The following is a 17,020-nucleotide window of genomic DNA, read 5'->3' as shown; positions in this document are numbered from 1 at the left end:
TGCACACACAAGTTGTATTTTATTAGTTTAAATGTAGTGACTTTTGTCAAATAAATGGGTAGTTGTGCACACATTACTAATTAGCACCAGGCCTATTAATTTGTAGTTGTTTGTTTGTGGGTTGTGAAATGCTTAAAAACCGCGAAAGGAAAGTCTCAAAATCCAAATGAATCAAATGAGATTGACTCATCAATGAATGCACGCGTGTCACCTGATCCACACATGCACATCTTCTGTGTTGCATGCGCGTTATGATACACTAATACAAAAGAAAACATTTGTATTCACAAAAATGTCTCTATTTGTACAAATTGCTACACATTCATTCAATTTTGAATTTTGCACACGCAAGTTGAAAGGCATTTGGTTGTAGTAAAACATATCTGCAACCTTGATCAAGTTCATGGATTATAGAGCTTGCACGTGTTAATCATTTTGATAGCCAACTATTTTCATCCCGAGAGGGATTAGTAAAGAGGTTCTATCATATGCCAAAGAAACACGAAAATGTCATCATCCAAATGCATTTTTTTTCATATTTTCTCCAAACTAGCAAGATAGACATCCAGATGAGAAAAAAAATAAATAAAATAAAATAACTGAAAAGGATTTTTTAAATGTGATTTTAATCTTTAAACAGGAACAAAGCGATAGGCCTAAATGCTAATTCCAACATTTTTTATTACTTTTTTTTATCTTTGATTTCTATTTTTTTCTTTTAGGACGTGGTGGCTAAAGGTGACAAAATGTATTCGTGTCTAGTTTAGGTTTTGTTTGTAAGAAAAGATAAGAAGTTTTTCAGCTTCTAGTATAACCGAAAAAGGCAATAAAGTCAACTTTAAATCAGTGGAATAAATAATAACTGCAAAGAAAACATTCACAGCGGCAGACTGCAGTGTTGTGCAGTGCCTTAATGATTTACACTGAGGGCTGGGACAAGGAAATAAGTTTGGAATCAATCTCGTAGGAGCACTCCATAATAATTTTTAGTATGAGTCAAGTTATGTTTGGCTAGTGTTGAGAAGCAGCGAAAAGCACGAAAAGCATTACAAATAATGTATTAAATACAATAGTAATAGAAAAGAAATACTAAGGCAACTCTCAAAAGATTGTGTTAGAGCAAAAAAATTATAATTTTTTTTTTGTAATTGAGCATTTCAAATAATACAGAAAATGTTAATTAAAACTTTGAAATGCTCAATATATACATCAGCTGTACACAGAGTGCAATAAACTGTATTTATAACAAATGCCTGCTGTTGGGTTTACTGTGTTACAGTTTCACAAACAAACAGAAACATTCTTCAGACTATGTGAAAAACGGTCGCCTCGTTTATAGGCAAGTGTTAATTTGGAAAGCAAAGTTTGCATTCAGAAATTAAACCAGCAAAGTCTTAACCCGGGATGTCTCATAAGGTTATTATAAATCAAAAAGAGAGGACGCAACAGAGAAGGAGACAAGAGTGGAGAGAGGGAAGAGATAGAAACTTCCACTTCTTTTTGCACAGAAAAAATAAATCCAGTGCATATTCATTATGGACCACAGCCATAAAATAAAAAGGGTAATAGCCTATAAAAAGTAATCCATACTTGAAGTGTGCCTTGACTGACACGTAATGGCATTGAAATAATAATCACAAGTTTATTACCCGTGCTCGTGGGTGCAACGAAAATTTAAAGAAACAAAATGGATACAATTTGCTGTTATTAGCCACTGTGTCAGTATAAACTGTATAATATGTATCAAATCATGTATCTAGTAACATGTAAAATACGCCAACATTCCAATGAAGAAGAAAGTAACATCAGATATAGGAATTGCATTGTGCGCATGCGCGGTTCGAAATTCCACCTGGTTCCATGAGTTTGGGAGAGTGTGAGACTCTGCACGTAGCGAATCCCCTTCGCCAGATGTCGAGGAGAAGAGCGGTGTAGCCTCTCAAATAAAGCCCAGCTGCACACCAGAAGCATCGTAAACACAGAAGAGTTCTCCATCCACTCTGAGCTCCTCATCAGCACCACTAGAGCAACATCTGCATCGATTCACTGTTTCTCCGCGCGTGTGACAGCCTGAAAGGTACGAGGTTATTTGTTTTCCAAGTTTGATTAGTTTTATTTAGTTTTTTTTCTTAAATCAAATTATTTGTTGTTGCAATGACTTTTTAAATCGACAGAGCAAATGTAATATGATGCATTATAGGCTACCTACATGGAAAACTTTTTGATATTAAAAACTCCCGATGCGTAAAAAAAGTATCGGAATTTCTTCTGGCTGAGAAAAAGTGCCGACCGGACGTGCACGAGGTTATCTTGTAGGCTACGCAATAATAAACTATCTAAATGTGCATTGATTGAATACTTAGGAGAAATAAGTTTTAAGCTCATTAAGCACGACTTAAAGTCAGTCTTCGGATCTAATTTGAGATATGACAAAGTCTCCGTAGATATACGTTTTTATTTTCGCTATTACGACGAATATGTTTTTGTTATGAAGCGGATATCAATGTGGACAAGTCAATAGCACGTTACATATTTTGCAGCACTATAACGTTGTTGTTACAGTGTTTCTCTGCGTCAAGCACGCGTAACGTCGCAGCGTGCGTCTCGTTGACTGGAACACTGCTGCAGTGAGTATTCCGTGTTTAAAAAAAAAAAAAAAACAGTCCCACCCGCCCTATTGCGCAGATTTTTTTTAAACTTTTTATTTGGCATCTGTTATCTGTGAACCTTTTGAAGAGTTTGCAGTCACTTCTCTTGCTCTCGAGGGGGCGGGGCGAAGACGTGGCAGGCAGTCTGCACCGAATGAACTGCGTTTGGCTTCCATGCTGGACCCTCACGAGCTCACGAACACCACTGTATGGTCTTTCCTCTAATTATGCAGGACCTTTTGAACTTTTGACAATCTAAGTAATGTACTCTAAGTAATAATTTCTTTTCACATATACAAGACAAATATGGAAAAAAACAATGACAGGGTGTCTAAAAAAGGATGGTAAAGCTAGTCATTGCTAATGTTAGGACTTAATATTTACATTAAATGACAGTGTCATTATTTTGTAATTATTATAACTGATTATGATTATGACAATTACTCCAATTAATTGCTAATACTTATTCTGTTATACATGATGTGTCATTAACATTAGCCAAGAAGCCTTCTGTTGATCACATGGTGGTTTAGAAGTTCCTGCAGAGCACATGAGCAAACACAGCGGACCAGGTCCTGTTAGTTTGGTGCCTTGAGGGCCTTTTTTTTGTTTGCATATCTCATGTGTCAGATGCCTTTTGCATACCATAACACATTTGCAGCATACTAAACTCAGATTTACATTTAACCCTCTAAATGTTAGAAGTTATAACCCCCTTAGTGCTTAGTGTTTAAGCTTTAGAATGATACTTTGTTTTTATTTATGATGATTATTAAAATATGTGATGGGGAAAAGGCATTAAAAAAGTGCACCAAGTGTCCCTTATAGTTAACAGGCTATGATGCAATAGTTTCTACTAATAAAGTAAATAGTGCTTGTGATAATGTGTGTTACACTTGAGTGGATCTCATTGTGTGGAGTTTGTCAGGGCATTTGTCCAATGAGGCGTTCTCTTTGCTCTAAGGCTTACCCCTGGTTGCCGTATTTGTTCTTTTCAACAAACAAAGTTGTGACATCTTGTTTATACACGCTGACACTGGCTTAAACACATAAAAGGGATCTTCCCATAGGCCCAGCGGGATGCTCTTTGTTTGCTCTCTGGACGCCACATTTGTGCCAAAATTCTGAGCCAGCAGTGACCAAATGCAGCCATCTGTATTCCATGTATCCAAATGGGAATGCACTGGGGGTTATGTGAACCAAAACCCAATTTTCCAATGTATTTGTTTGCATTTTAAGCATTTTATCTGTTTGTGTGAACACCTCAAAAAAATAATAAATTCTTCCGATATTGTCAGGAAGATGTGCAATGATGTGCAATGCATTGTTAGATGTATCACATTGACACTGTCTGTTTCTCTCAGGATGGCATTGTCTTGGTTCCTGTTGAGTTTCCTCTTCCGTTCCCTGTATGCCCACAATGATTTCTTCACTTCTATAGGTAAGATGATCTTCCATTGTGTTGTTCTGCCTTGTATACATTTCTGATTAGGCTGTACATCTTGCCAAACATATGAAACATGCAGGAAGCATCTTTAGCTATCTATTAGAGTTTCATTTGAATCTGAGGGGATTTCATAAGAAGAATTTTTATGCCAATCAATGAACAAAATGGATAAAAAAAATTAGTACTTTTACACAACGGATCTGGACTCCCTTAATGCATAGTGGCCTTTGGGAGAGACCATTTAAAAAAATCGCTTTTGATATACATAAGTAATTCCAACCCATGTACATTTTAGTTTGATGCTGTTATCTATACATGGCAATTTCAGTAAACAATGTGACTATGTTTAACAAAATTGTCATTGACGGTTTGTGTAATGTTTAGTCTTCTGTTTCAGATTTGACATTTGATATTTTGATTTGTAGGCCAGATGACAGACCTACTGTACACAGAGAAGGACCTGGTGAAATCACTAAAAGAATACATTAGACAAGAGGAGAACAGACTAGAGCAGGTCAAAGAGTGAGTAAACACACACACGCACACGCGCACACACACACACGTTGTGTTATATGGGGACTATCCATAGACATAATGATTTTTATACTGTACAAACTGTATATTCTATCACCTTAGACTAACCCTACCCCTAAACCTACCCATCACAGAAAGCTTTCTGCATTTTTACATTTTCAAAAAACATCACTTAGTATGATTTATAAGCTGTTTTCCTCATGCAGAACCAAAAAATGTCCCTTCAATGACAAAGATTTTGGATATTGCCATCTTTGTGGGGATATTTTGTCCCCATAATGTGGGGTTTACCTGGACACACACACATACACGTCTGCATGGGTAGATGTGATTGTCATTTACGTCACAGTCACAGATTTCTTTTTGGTAGTCATTTGACATCTCATTGATAGCTGGTGAATATTTTGTTTATTTACCTGCATCAGGTGGGCAGACAAACTGGACTCACTGACGAACACAGCCACGGAGGACCCAGAGGGATTCCTGGGGCACCCGGTCAATGCATTCAAACTGATGAAAAGACTCAACAGTGAGTGGGCCGACCTGGAGAGCCTGGTGCTGAAAGACACCACCAATGGTTAGTGACAATCAAAGTCTGACATAGTAATTATTTATCTATACATAAGATATATTTATATAGTTTCTGTATTTTACTGTCTCAAGTGTTGCGTAACATGAAGCTGTTTTTGAACTGATTTCTGACTTATTCATTTGCTAAGAATGACTGATTTGTATTTACCAATCAAGTCATTCTTTCTACATGGTTCGAAAACAAATAGAACATTTTCAGGTTGAATTTTTTGCATAAATAACAGTATTATATGACATACACTACCATTCAAAAGTTTGGGGTTGGTATGATTTTTTTGGAATGTTTTTGAAAGAAGTCTTACGTTCACCGGGGCTGCATTTATTTGATCAAAAATACAGTAAAAAAGAAATGCATATTGTGAAATTTAAAATTTATATAATATAATGGTAAATATAACAATTTAAAATAATGGTTTTCTATTTTAATATGCTTTAAAAAATAATTTATTCCTGTGATGGCAAAGCTGAATTTTCAGCATCGTGACTCCAGTCTTCAGTGTCACATGATACTTCAGAAATCCTACTGATAATAATAATTTCTGATTTGGTGCTAAAGAAACATTTCTCATTAATATCAATGTTGAAAACAGTTGTGCTGCTTCATGTTTTTGTAGTAACTGTGATCATTTTTTGTCTGTATACTTAAATAGAAATTGAAAGTTCAAAAGAGCAGCATTTATTTAAAATAGAAATCTTTTATAACATCAAATGTCTTTACTGTCACTTTTGCTCAATTTATTTTATCCTTGCTGAATTAAAATATGAATTACTCTAAACAATGTACTGACCCCAAACCTTAGAACAGTACTGTATTGTTACAGTTATATATGATTTTTGTCATACAGTAGTAATAGCATTATTTGCATAAATGTCTCTGTATGTGTTATAAACTTCTTAAGCTGTTGTAGTCCTCAAGATCAAGTAGTCCTCTCCTCTCTGTTCTCTTTTGTAGGGTTTATCTCTAATCTGACTGTCCAGAGACAGTTTTTCCCAACAGACGAGGACCAGACAGGAGCAGCCAAAGCTTTGCTTAGATTACAGGACACATACCAGCTGTCTGCCAACACCATTTCTAATGGAGACCTGCCTGGTGAGCGACTGTGCATGTCTATGTGTTTATGCATTCCAGACCCGTTGAAAATATTTATCAAGCACATTGCATTACCACGGACTGCGTGAACTCTTCATGCTGTGTCTGTGATAAGTTGTTTTTATATTTCTTTGGAAATTCTTTAAAATGTTCCCATGGGATAGAGTGATAATGTCTGTGCCATTTTAAAGAAATGTAAACACCACCGACTAGTTGTTTACACCTGGAGGTGATGTGTGTTTCAAATGTCTCCTGTGACTACTTAACCGCAGATGGTTATTTAGAAAGTTAACCCTTGTTGTAGTCGAATGGTTGATTGACAGGTGAGAAGGCTGTCCTTTGGAACAGCAACAAAATAAATATCTTAAAAAAACAACTCTGAAATCATATTAGTATCATGATAGTTAGAACAAGGCTACCGAATATATGACATCCAATTAAGAGACCATTTGTTTTTGTGCGTCCCTTTACTGGTGTGACCTCAGGTGTTGTGCACAAGAGCCGGATGACGGTGGCAGACTGCTATGAGCTGGGGAAGATTGCATACTCTGAGGCAGATTACTATCACACAGAGCTCTGGATGGCTCAGGCCCTCACACAGCTGGATGAAGGCGAGGAATCCACCATAGACAAGATCACAGTTTTGGACTACCTCAGTTATGCCATCTACAAGCAGGGTGAACTAGAGCGAGCCCTCGAGCTCACCAAGAGGATGCTGAAGCTGGGTAAAAAAAAATCTCAAACTAATCATTTAATAACATGGTTAAATGCAGTGCTATTTTAGTGTTGTTTATATATTATAGAGTATTTATTACGATTTTGAATTAGCTTTTATGTTTTTAAAGGGGTAGTTCACCCTAAAATTAAAATTAAGTCATAATTTACTCACCCTGCTGTTGTTCTATTGCCATATGCCCTTTATTGCCGTATACACAAGTATCACAGAATGATCTCACCCGACCCGTGCCGTATATCCCAAGTGTTCTGTGGGTATACGATAAGGTTTAATGCAGAGTTCCTCAAACTCGGTCCTGGAGGGCCGCTGTCCTGCAGAGTTTAGCTCCAACACTGATCAAACACACCTGAGCAAGCTAATCAATGTCTTCAGGATTACTAGAAACTCACAGCTAGGTGTGTTTGATCAGGGTTGGAGCTAAACTGTGCAGGACAGTGGCCCTCCAGGACCGAGTTTGAGGAACCCTGGTTTAATGAAATCATCTTGATTTCTTTCTTGATTTCTTACAACTTGTGTGCTTTTTCTGGGTGAGAAAGAGTGAACTGTGGCGCTAATAGAGTCTCATGAATGCACACTTCATGCAGCCGTGCAGAGAAGACCCCAACAGCCAAGGTCAAGAATTTAATTAAATAATACATTAAATTTCGGTTTGTTTTTTCTCCAAACCCTGTCGTATACCCACAGTACACTTGTAAATATGGCACATGTCACATGAGATCATTCTGTGATACTTTTGAATACGGCATTAGAACAGCACCAGGGTGAGTAAATAATGACTTATTTTTAATTTTAGGTGAACCAACCCTTTAAGTTTTAGTAATTATGGTATGTGCATTTTATTAGTTTTTCATATTTCTGTTTAGCTTTAATTAATTTTTTATTTCAGTTTTCGTTTTAGCAATTTTAGTTTTTTAAGATTAAGTTTTTTTTAATCTAATATTTATGTTTTATTTAAGATTTATTGAATTTAATGAAAATGATTTGTAATTGTTTTAGTTATAGTTAACAATACACTGGTTAAATGTAATCAGTAAATCTTAAAATGAATATCCATTTTTCACAAACTCACTGTAGCATTTAAAATAATTGAGTTTTATTTTTTAATGTTTATTTTTGATTTATTTAGTATGGAAATAATTATTGGCTTATTGGGAACAGCCAGAATTTCAGTACGTATATATATGTTTTTTAGTTTATTTTGAGTAGCCCACATAGAAAATAGCCTCCCATTCTATAAAATTAATGAATGAATGAATGAATGGAACAACGTGTATGGCTTTGTAAGGAAGGACAATGGTGGAGCCAATTAACTTACAAGAAATTATGACTGATGACACTATGATAATGATATTTCTCCAAACTTACAATTGCATATGTGTGAATCTCAGACCCAGATCACCACAGGGCCAATGGGAACCTAAAGTACTTTGAGTTCCAGCTGGAGAAGCAGAGAACGGCAGAGGCTGAGAAGAAGGAAGTGGAAGATAAAAAAAGAGAGAAGAAAGTGCTAGACAAACGTGACGCTGAGAGGAAACGGTCCAAAGACCCTCTGCCAGAGAGACAGAAATATGAAATGCTGTGCAGAGGAGAGGGAATAAAACTGGTGAGCAGAAAGTTTGACCCCCCCCCCCCCCCCCTTACTTTTTACATGTTTTAAATTTTCTCTCATATTCTTTCTTTTGCTTACTTTGCTAGACCCCACGCAGACAAAGCCGCCTGTTTTGCCGTTACTATGATAACAACCATAATCCACTGTTGCTTTTGGCTCCAGTGAAGCAGGAAGATGAGTGGGACCGCCCACGTATTGTCCGTTATCATGACATCATCTCTGACAGTGAGATCGAGACAGTGAAGGAGATGGCAAAACCCAGAGTGAGTTGGACTTACTGAAGTTATGCTGTGTTTTGCAGTTTGAACTTGTGATTTGGTTATTATTTTAATGTTTTTTTAATGTATTTATTTAAAAAAAATTATTACACATTTTAAATGATAATGTATACATTTTTATTTTTACATTTTTTTTTTGTATAAATCTTCCAGACAGTGACTTGTTTATGTGGACCTTAACCGCGTACAACACCTTTTTAGTTTTTTTGCAAATATTAGCTGTCATTACAATTTTTGGAGATAGCTTATGTGACTGTTGAATCATAAAAAATACTTTTTGAAGCTCAAAAGTCAAGTTTAGAAGCATGAAATAATGATATGAATAGTTTTTAAAATCTAATAGAAATCAAGAATATAGAAGCAGTCTATTCAAGTTTTTGAGTTTGATTAACTTTATCATATAAATGTAGTATTTATGAGTGAGGGGTTGAAAGTGCTTTACAGGAGCCTGTGTGTAATCCATATGTGGCTCCTCAGCTCCGTAGGGCTACTATATCCAATCCCATCACGGGCGTGCTCGAGACCGCCCCCTACAGGATCAGTAAGAGGTAAGGCCATAAGTGTGGGAGTCTAGATAGAACACCGCCAAAAAGACGAACCGTCATGCCTTAACCGATCCCTAGAATCTGAGAACTCCTTAGCAGAAACAATGCAAAACACTGCAAACCATAAATCACAATTGTTAAATTAATTGCTATAATTTTTTTTTATATATATTTTAAATAACTAAAACAGAGAATAAAAACTCACCCGCCACTTTATTAGGTACATCTGTTCAACTGCTCGCTAACTCAAATATCACATGGCAGCAACTCAATGCATTTAGGCATGTAGACATAGTAAAGACAATATGCTGAAGTTCAAACTGAGCATCAGAGTGGGAAAGAAAGGTGATTTAAGTGACTTTGAACGTGGCATGATTGTTGTTGCCAGATGGTCTGGTCTGAGTATTTCAGAAACTGCTGGTATTTTCACACACACTTTCACGCTACTTCCAGCGGGATAACGTGCAATGTCACAGTTCAAATCATCTCAAACTGGTTTCTTGAACATGACAATGTGTTCACTATACTCAAATGGCTTCCACAGTCACAAGATCTCAATCCAATAGAACACCTTTGGGACTGCTTGATGCTATCATGTCAATATGGACCAAAATATCTGAGGAATGTTTTCAGCACTTCTATGCCACAAAGAATTAAGGCAGTTCTGAAGGCAAAAGGGGGTCCTACTCTGTACTTGCGAGTTGAACCTAACAAAGTGGCTGGTGAGTGTATATATGATTTTTTTTTTTTTTTTTTTTAAACATTAATTTAGAGCATACTGAAATCTAGAATTTTAAATATTTCATTGCATGTTCACAGGCACTAGCTGTGACTTGTAACTTTGTAAAAGCAAAATAGACATTGCATTCATGCTGAGGAGTTTTCCGCCTTGCCGTCTTTTTTCATTGTGATGGATAAAAAGGTAAAAAGACAGAGTAAGCAATGCTCTACTTTGTTACTTTTTCTTTCTGTAGTTGTCATGTGCTCTGTGTGGAGGGCTTGAACAGGGACAGAGTGATTCAAAATTATAATTTGAAACTTTGGGATTTTGTAATTCAAGGATTTATGCTAACAACTTAAAAATGAACTTTAAATAATTTAAAATTTTGCATCACTGCTGGTGTACAGTTCTGTCCCTGTTCTTTACATGGCTTCAGTTCAGAAAATGACACTAAAGTGACTTCTCTTTCTCTCTCCCCCCTTTTTTTCCTCTCTTTTATCTGCACTTATTCTGTCCATGTCCTTGTGCTTTTGTGTGTTCTTGCTCCTCTTTCAACTTTTCCTCTTTCTTTCTCCTCTTTGCTTTGTGTAATGGTGAATAGCTAAAGCGAGCCACTGTGCACGATCCCATTACGGGAAAACTCACCACTGCCCAGTACAGAGTCTCCAAGAGGTAAGGGATCAAAAGTCAAAGGTCAAAACATCCTATCCAAAACCATCATCATCTCTAGAGAGCCCCCCCGTGAAATGGAGATTCATAATGTGTGGCAAAATTCAAAAATCCAACCTTCACTTGGCCATAGAAGTTTTGGTGACTCACTTTCACAGGCAGCAAATGTTAGAGAAATCTTCTACTACAGTCCTCTTAATATTAAGACTATATGAAATGTTTGAGAATCGATAAATGAACAATTGTGCACACATACAGAATTGCGCCTTAGTCTCAGTCTTTGCATGAGCAGCCGTTTGAGTCTGTGAACTAAAATAATTTTTTTTAATAGGCTATACATAGTTATATCGTCTCCCTCATTTTTCCTCCCACACCAGAGTGGTTTAACTTATCCTAGTTATTATGAGTGTGTATGTTTGAGAACGCACGTCCCAGCACAGGCAGACTGGGTGGAGTTGCTGGAACACTTGAGGGCTCCTTTCACACCAAAAGCTATGAATGTGTCAGTTTGTGAGTTTAAGACTTCAAACATTATGTTGAGAAGATAAATATATTAAAATCAAAAGTTTGGGTCAGTAACGTTTAAAAAAAAATTATACTTTTATTCTGCAGAAACATTAAACTGATCAAAAGTGACAGTAAAGACATTTATAATATTACAAATGATTTCTATTTCAAATGTGGTTCTTTTGAACATTCATTCATCTATGATATTCATTTCACAATAGTATTGTTTTTTACTGTATTTTTTGATAAAAAAAAAAAAAAAAAATGAGCATGAGACTTTATAAATAAACATGTTGCACCCAAACTTTTGAACAGTGCTGTATACATATTTTATTTAAATCAATGATGTAGGTGTCAATTAGCAATGATTTTAAATGGAAAATAACTATCATGTTAGAAATCATGGTTAAGATGAATGTTTAATGTTGATTTGCAGTAACTGAGGGGCCTCTCTCTCTCTCTCTCTCTCTCTCTCTCTCTCTCTCTCTCTCTCTCTCTCTCTCTCTCTCTCTCTTTCACACACACACACACACACACACACACACACTCACTCACTCACTCATAATCCTGAATGAGATCAGTGTTTGCTGAATTCCTTTACTCTGATATTCTCTGTGAGGAATGTGAACTCATTTTGCTGCTTGCTGCCCCCTCTTTCTTTTTAATTTCTCTTTCCACCATTCATCGCTTCCCCTGCCGGTTTGTCTTTATCACAATCAGACTTTTTCACATTTATAACTAAATAAAATACATCCGACTTTAGAAATCTTTTCACTGAAAACAGGATGTGAAAACGTCTGAAAATCATTCATGTGCATGGTGTGGCATGTGGTTGGTTTATCATGTATAATGGAATATGAATTGCTTTTGTATATAGTTTCACTTTTCTTCAATTTCTAGTCTTTTTCTCCCCTCATTGTAGTGCTTGGCTGTCTGGATATGAGCATTCTACAATTGAAAGGATTAACCAGCGTATCGAGGATGTAACAGGCCTGGAAATGGACACAGCAGAAGAGCTGCAGGTAAGAGGAGCTTTTACACAACCAGCCAATCAGATGCTTTTAGTCAGACGACTCATTCGTGTAACAAGAATCCAGCTGTTGTAATATTGCTCTGTTAAAAAGGTTGTCATAAGCAATGTTTTTCATCTCAGGTTGCAAATTATGGAGTTGGTGGTCAGTACGAACCTCATTTTGACTTTGGAAGGGTGAGTTCCTGTGTCTTTCTTTCACAGATAAAAAGACACACATATCAGCACTATAAATCAGCGTAGGATTATTAAATTGTTTATATACAGTACCATTCAAAAGTTTGGCGTAAGATTTAAAAAAAGAAAATGCATGTCTTTTTCAGCATGTCTTCATTAAATTGATCAATAGTGACAGTAAAGACATTATAATGTTACAAAAGTTTTCTATTTCAAATAAATGCTGTTTTTTTAACTTTCTATTCATCAAAGAACCCTGAAAATCACAGTTTCTACAAAAATATTAAGGAGCACAACTGTTTTCAACATTGATAATAATAAGAAATGTTTCTTGAGCTCCAAATCAGCATATTAGACTGATTTCTGAAGGATCATGTGACACTGAAGACTGAAGAATGCAATTATATTCACAATATTACTGTTTTTACTGTATTTTCGTACAGACCACATACTTTCAAACAGTGGGGTAAGCTTGTGTCTTGAGTTTTTTTTTTTTTTTTTTTACACTGTGTTCTTATAAACAGAAAGATGAACCAGATGCCTTTAAAGAACTGGGAACAGGAAACAGAATTGCAACTTGGCTCTTTTATGTGAGTAAATTGACTTTGACGTGCAGACACACATATATCAATGTCATTCATAACTATCAACATTTTATGGTCTTTGACATGATTTATCACATATCTGATTTGCTTGTTTGCTTGTAAATATGCTTGTTAAAATGCTTGCAATAAAATGTAAAGCAATATAACATTATAGCAGTGGCGGATGCAAAAAGTCACACTCTAAAAGTGTGGGTGGGCTGGAATAATTTGCATCACTCCTTGTTTATCAACTTGGGAGAAAAAATTGACGGGCAATACGCACCGTAATCTCCCATGACGTTTCACAACAAAAGACCTAAAAGCTAATTCAAATCAACAATGCTTTATAGAAAACCAATCACCAAGTCCAGATCCAGCAACAGGGCTGAGCCTAAAGGGGTGTCCAGGTGACAAAGAGGGAAACCTATTGATAGATGAAGAAGAGTGACTGCTCTGATTGCGGAGTGCGATCATGTGACAAAAGATCAAATCAAAACCACTGTATCACTAAGAGAAATCGCAATATCTGTATCGACAACCAACAGTGTCAGTTGCGCGAGTGACGCCGAATGCTTGAAAGTTGGCAGCCTTGTATAATTTTAGGATATAGTTCAATTGATCTGACAGGGTGGACAAGCTGTCAATCTGGTCCAGGCCCACCCGTAGCTCCGCCCCTGCATTATAGAATTGTTGTATTATCATGACATTATATTACCTGTTGCAGATGAGTGACGTGTCAGCAGGGGGCGCTACAGTCTTCCCTGATGTAGGCGCAGCAGTGTGGCCTAAAAAGGTGAAACGCCACTAAAAATAAATAATTTTCTTCATGTGTAAACTAGTCAATTCATTTTAATATTCACTCTCTCTTACCTTTCAGGGTACAGCAGTATTCTGGTATAACCTTTTTGCCAGTGGAGAAGGAGATTACAGCACAAGACATGCTGCCTGTCCAGTTTTAGTGGGAAACAAATGGGGTGAGTATGTACACGTGTGTGCGTGTGTGTGTGTGTGTATATATATATATGTGTGTGTGTGTGTGTATTCTCACTTTTTTAATTTTTTTCTACTTTCTTTTCCTCCAGTATCAAATAAATGGATACATGAACGAGGTCAAGAATTCAGACGACCCTGTGCAGTGTCCGAGATGGAATGATCTCTTCTTTTCTTTTCTTATTTCCTGTTCAGTGTCAGTTTTAGTCAATATGATGTGTGTTTGTACAAGGAGTGAATGACTGCATCAATCTATGCATTTCTTCTGTTGATCAAGACCCAGAAATGTTGTGAGGTTTCTGGGCAGGATATTCCCTCGATGAATATGCATAAATCCAATCAAATATTTTATTTTAGTTATTTATTTAGGGTTGAATTTGAACTCCGTATGTTTCTTTTGCTCTTCCTGTCATGTCTTAAACTCCAACAGACCTCTATTTTTTTATTTTTTTTAGAAGTCTTTCATTTAAACCACTGAACACTCCATAAACCTTAATATAATTGTTAAAGAAAACACGGCACTGTGCAAGACCAACTTTTTAGACCAAAAAAAAAAAGAAAGGAAAATAATCTGTTACAAAATTGTTTTTATAAACCCCTGAAACATTTAAAGTACCAAAGTATTTTTTTTATTCCTGGGGCCAATGCAAACAATGTTTGTCTTTGTTTCGTATTTTGTTTTTTATGTGCGTATGGAAATATTTTTAAGTGTGATAGTTTTTTACAGAAATAAAATCTATGACATAATTTTCAGTTGTCTTTTTTTTTTGCCTCGTTTTATCAAATTGTGAGATGTGTTAGAAATGTATGAGTTCCACAACTCTCACACTCTTGCATACTTTTTTCTTATACTCTTGCATACTTAAATTTACTTTTTTTCTTCTGATTTTTCTTTTGTCCTCCTCCCTAAATTAAATAATGCTTTTCTATACAATTCACGATCATACAATACTTAGTTTTGCCACCTCACACAACTTCAACAGCCGACGTTCTTGCGCAAACTACAAACCTTATTAGTTACTCCAGTTTTCAGTGTCACATGATCCTTCAGAAATTAATATTTCTTATTATCAATGTTGAAAAAAGTTGTGCTGCTTAATTTTTTTTTACAGGATTCTTTGATGAATGAAAGGTAAAAAAACAAGCATTTATTTGAAACTGAAATCTTTACTCTCACTTTTGATAAATTTAATGCATCCTTGCTGAATAAAAGTATGAATTTCTTTAAAAAAAAAAAATAGTAGTGTACACTATCGTTCAAAGTTTCGGGGTCTATTTAACAATGAATCCTGGTAAAACGGTTTACACTGTTCAAATGGTTTACACAAAAATATTGATCAGCACAGCTGTTCAGCATTGATAATAATCAGAGAAGTTTCTTGAGCATCAAATCAGCATATAGTGAATTCTGAAGGATCATGTGACACTGAAGACTGGAATAATGATGCTGAAAATTCAGCTTTAATCACAGGAATAAGTTACATTTTACAAAATATTCACATGGAAAACAGTGATTTGAAATTGTAATAATACTTAACTGTTTTACTGTATTTTTGATCAAACACAATGCAGTCTTGGTGAGCATTAGACACTTCTTTCAAAGACAAAAAATCTTGTCGACCCCAAACTTCAGAACAATAGGCTACTGTAAATTACAGTTATGATGTTATACCATGTCATATCCTTTCCATATAAACTGTGTCTGTTCTGTTGTCTAAATAATGTGATTCAACCAAAATAGCAAAATAAGCAAAAATTGGGCCCCAATAAGCTCACAAAACTGGACTATTGATAATACCGAGGATATATCAGAGATGATCTTTTTCTCATTTTACTCCTAAGCTTTCATATAGTATTATTTTTTTCTGGAAACTTTTTACTTTAACTTCACTACATTTGAAAGACAAATATTGTACTTTTTACTCCACTACATTTCTGTCATAGTCCTTGAGTAGTCAGTCAGTGGATGATTTTGGTTGCAGGGTTTGCTTTTTGGTAAGTTGGGCTGACGTCAGAACCCGACTGATGTTGGTTTGTGACGTCAACCTGTCTGTCCAATTTTGGAGATTAACGTCAATCTGATGTTGGATTCTGACATCAACCCGATTTTCATTTTCAACGTTGGGCTTGGTCTTCTAAATGCGAATTTTGTCATTGTTTTGGAGCACACTAGCATATAGATAACAGTAAGGCTAACATATTTTAAAAGCCAGAAAACTTTACTATAGGGCACTATTTGAGGGAACAGCCATTTGGGTGTCCGAAACCATTGTAGATGTTATTGAGTGACTTATTCAATCTCACATTCAGTCCCACTACTGGAACTGTGTTCTTGAAATACATTTGATATTGATATAAGGGTAAGTAGGCAGGCATAGATCAGAGGCATAAGGTACTGTAAGTATTACATACAACAATTCAACAATAATAAAACAGTGCATTGACTTTTACTTTTGATACTTAAGTACTTTTTAAAAACGAGTACTTTTGTACTTTTACTTTAGTAAAAATAGGTTTTTACAACTTTTACTTGTAACAGAGTAGTATTTGACAAGTAGAATCTGTACTTTCACTCAAGTAAGGAAGTTGTGTAGCCTACTTTGTCCACCTCTGCCCATATATAATGATTGGCTTCATCACTCTGTCTCCTCTCCACCAGTAAGCTGGTGTGTGTTGGGCGTTCTGGTGCAGTATGGCTGCCGTCGCATCATCAGGAGGATGCTGCACATTGGTGGTGGTTGAGGAGATTCCCCCTTCCATTTGTAAAGCGCTTTGAGTACCAAGAAAAGCGCTATATGTAACAAATTATGATAATGACAGCATATGGCGAATATATGTACAGACTACACTCATAGAACATACTT

The 17,020-nt window shown here is 36.0% G+C and overlaps 1 protein-coding gene across 2 annotated transcripts; it reads left to right on the top strand.

Annotated features, from left to right (window-relative positions):
- The first annotated feature begins 1,868 nt into the window (after positions 1–1,868).
- p4ha1b (prolyl 4-hydroxylase, alpha polypeptide I b) lies at positions 1,869–14,901 on the top strand. 2 transcript variants are annotated; one of them, XM_079854240.1, is made up of 15 exons: positions 1,869–2,077; positions 4,013–4,089; positions 4,521–4,617; positions 5,055–5,206; positions 6,173–6,310; positions 6,796–7,035; positions 8,435–8,649; positions 8,742–8,918; positions 9,411–9,481; positions 12,298–12,397; positions 12,529–12,582; positions 13,107–13,172; positions 13,891–13,959; positions 14,044–14,140; positions 14,249–14,901. In XM_079854240.1, the coding sequence occupies exons 2-15, from the start codon at positions 4,014–4,016 to the stop codon at positions 14,317–14,319; spliced, it is 1,623 nt and encodes a 540-aa protein (XP_079710366.1). In that variant the 5' UTR covers positions 1,869–2,077; position 4,013; the 3' UTR covers positions 14,320–14,901. The 2 variants fall into 2 exon arrangements, with proteins under 2 accessions (XP_079710366.1, XP_079710367.1); XM_079854241.1 differs by lacking the exon at positions 9,411–9,481 and adding an exon at positions 10,801–10,871 and having other exon boundaries at positions 1,911–2,077.
- The last annotated feature ends 2,119 nt before the right edge of the window (positions 14,902–17,020 follow it).

The sequence above is a fragment of the Squalius cephalus genome (assembly GCF_949319135.1).
Source record: "Squalius cephalus genome assembly, chromosome: 20".
Taxonomy (NCBI): Eukaryota; Metazoa; Chordata; class Actinopteri; order Cypriniformes; family Leuciscidae; genus Squalius; species Squalius cephalus.
This window is presented reverse-complemented; position numbering and strand designations above follow the sequence as displayed.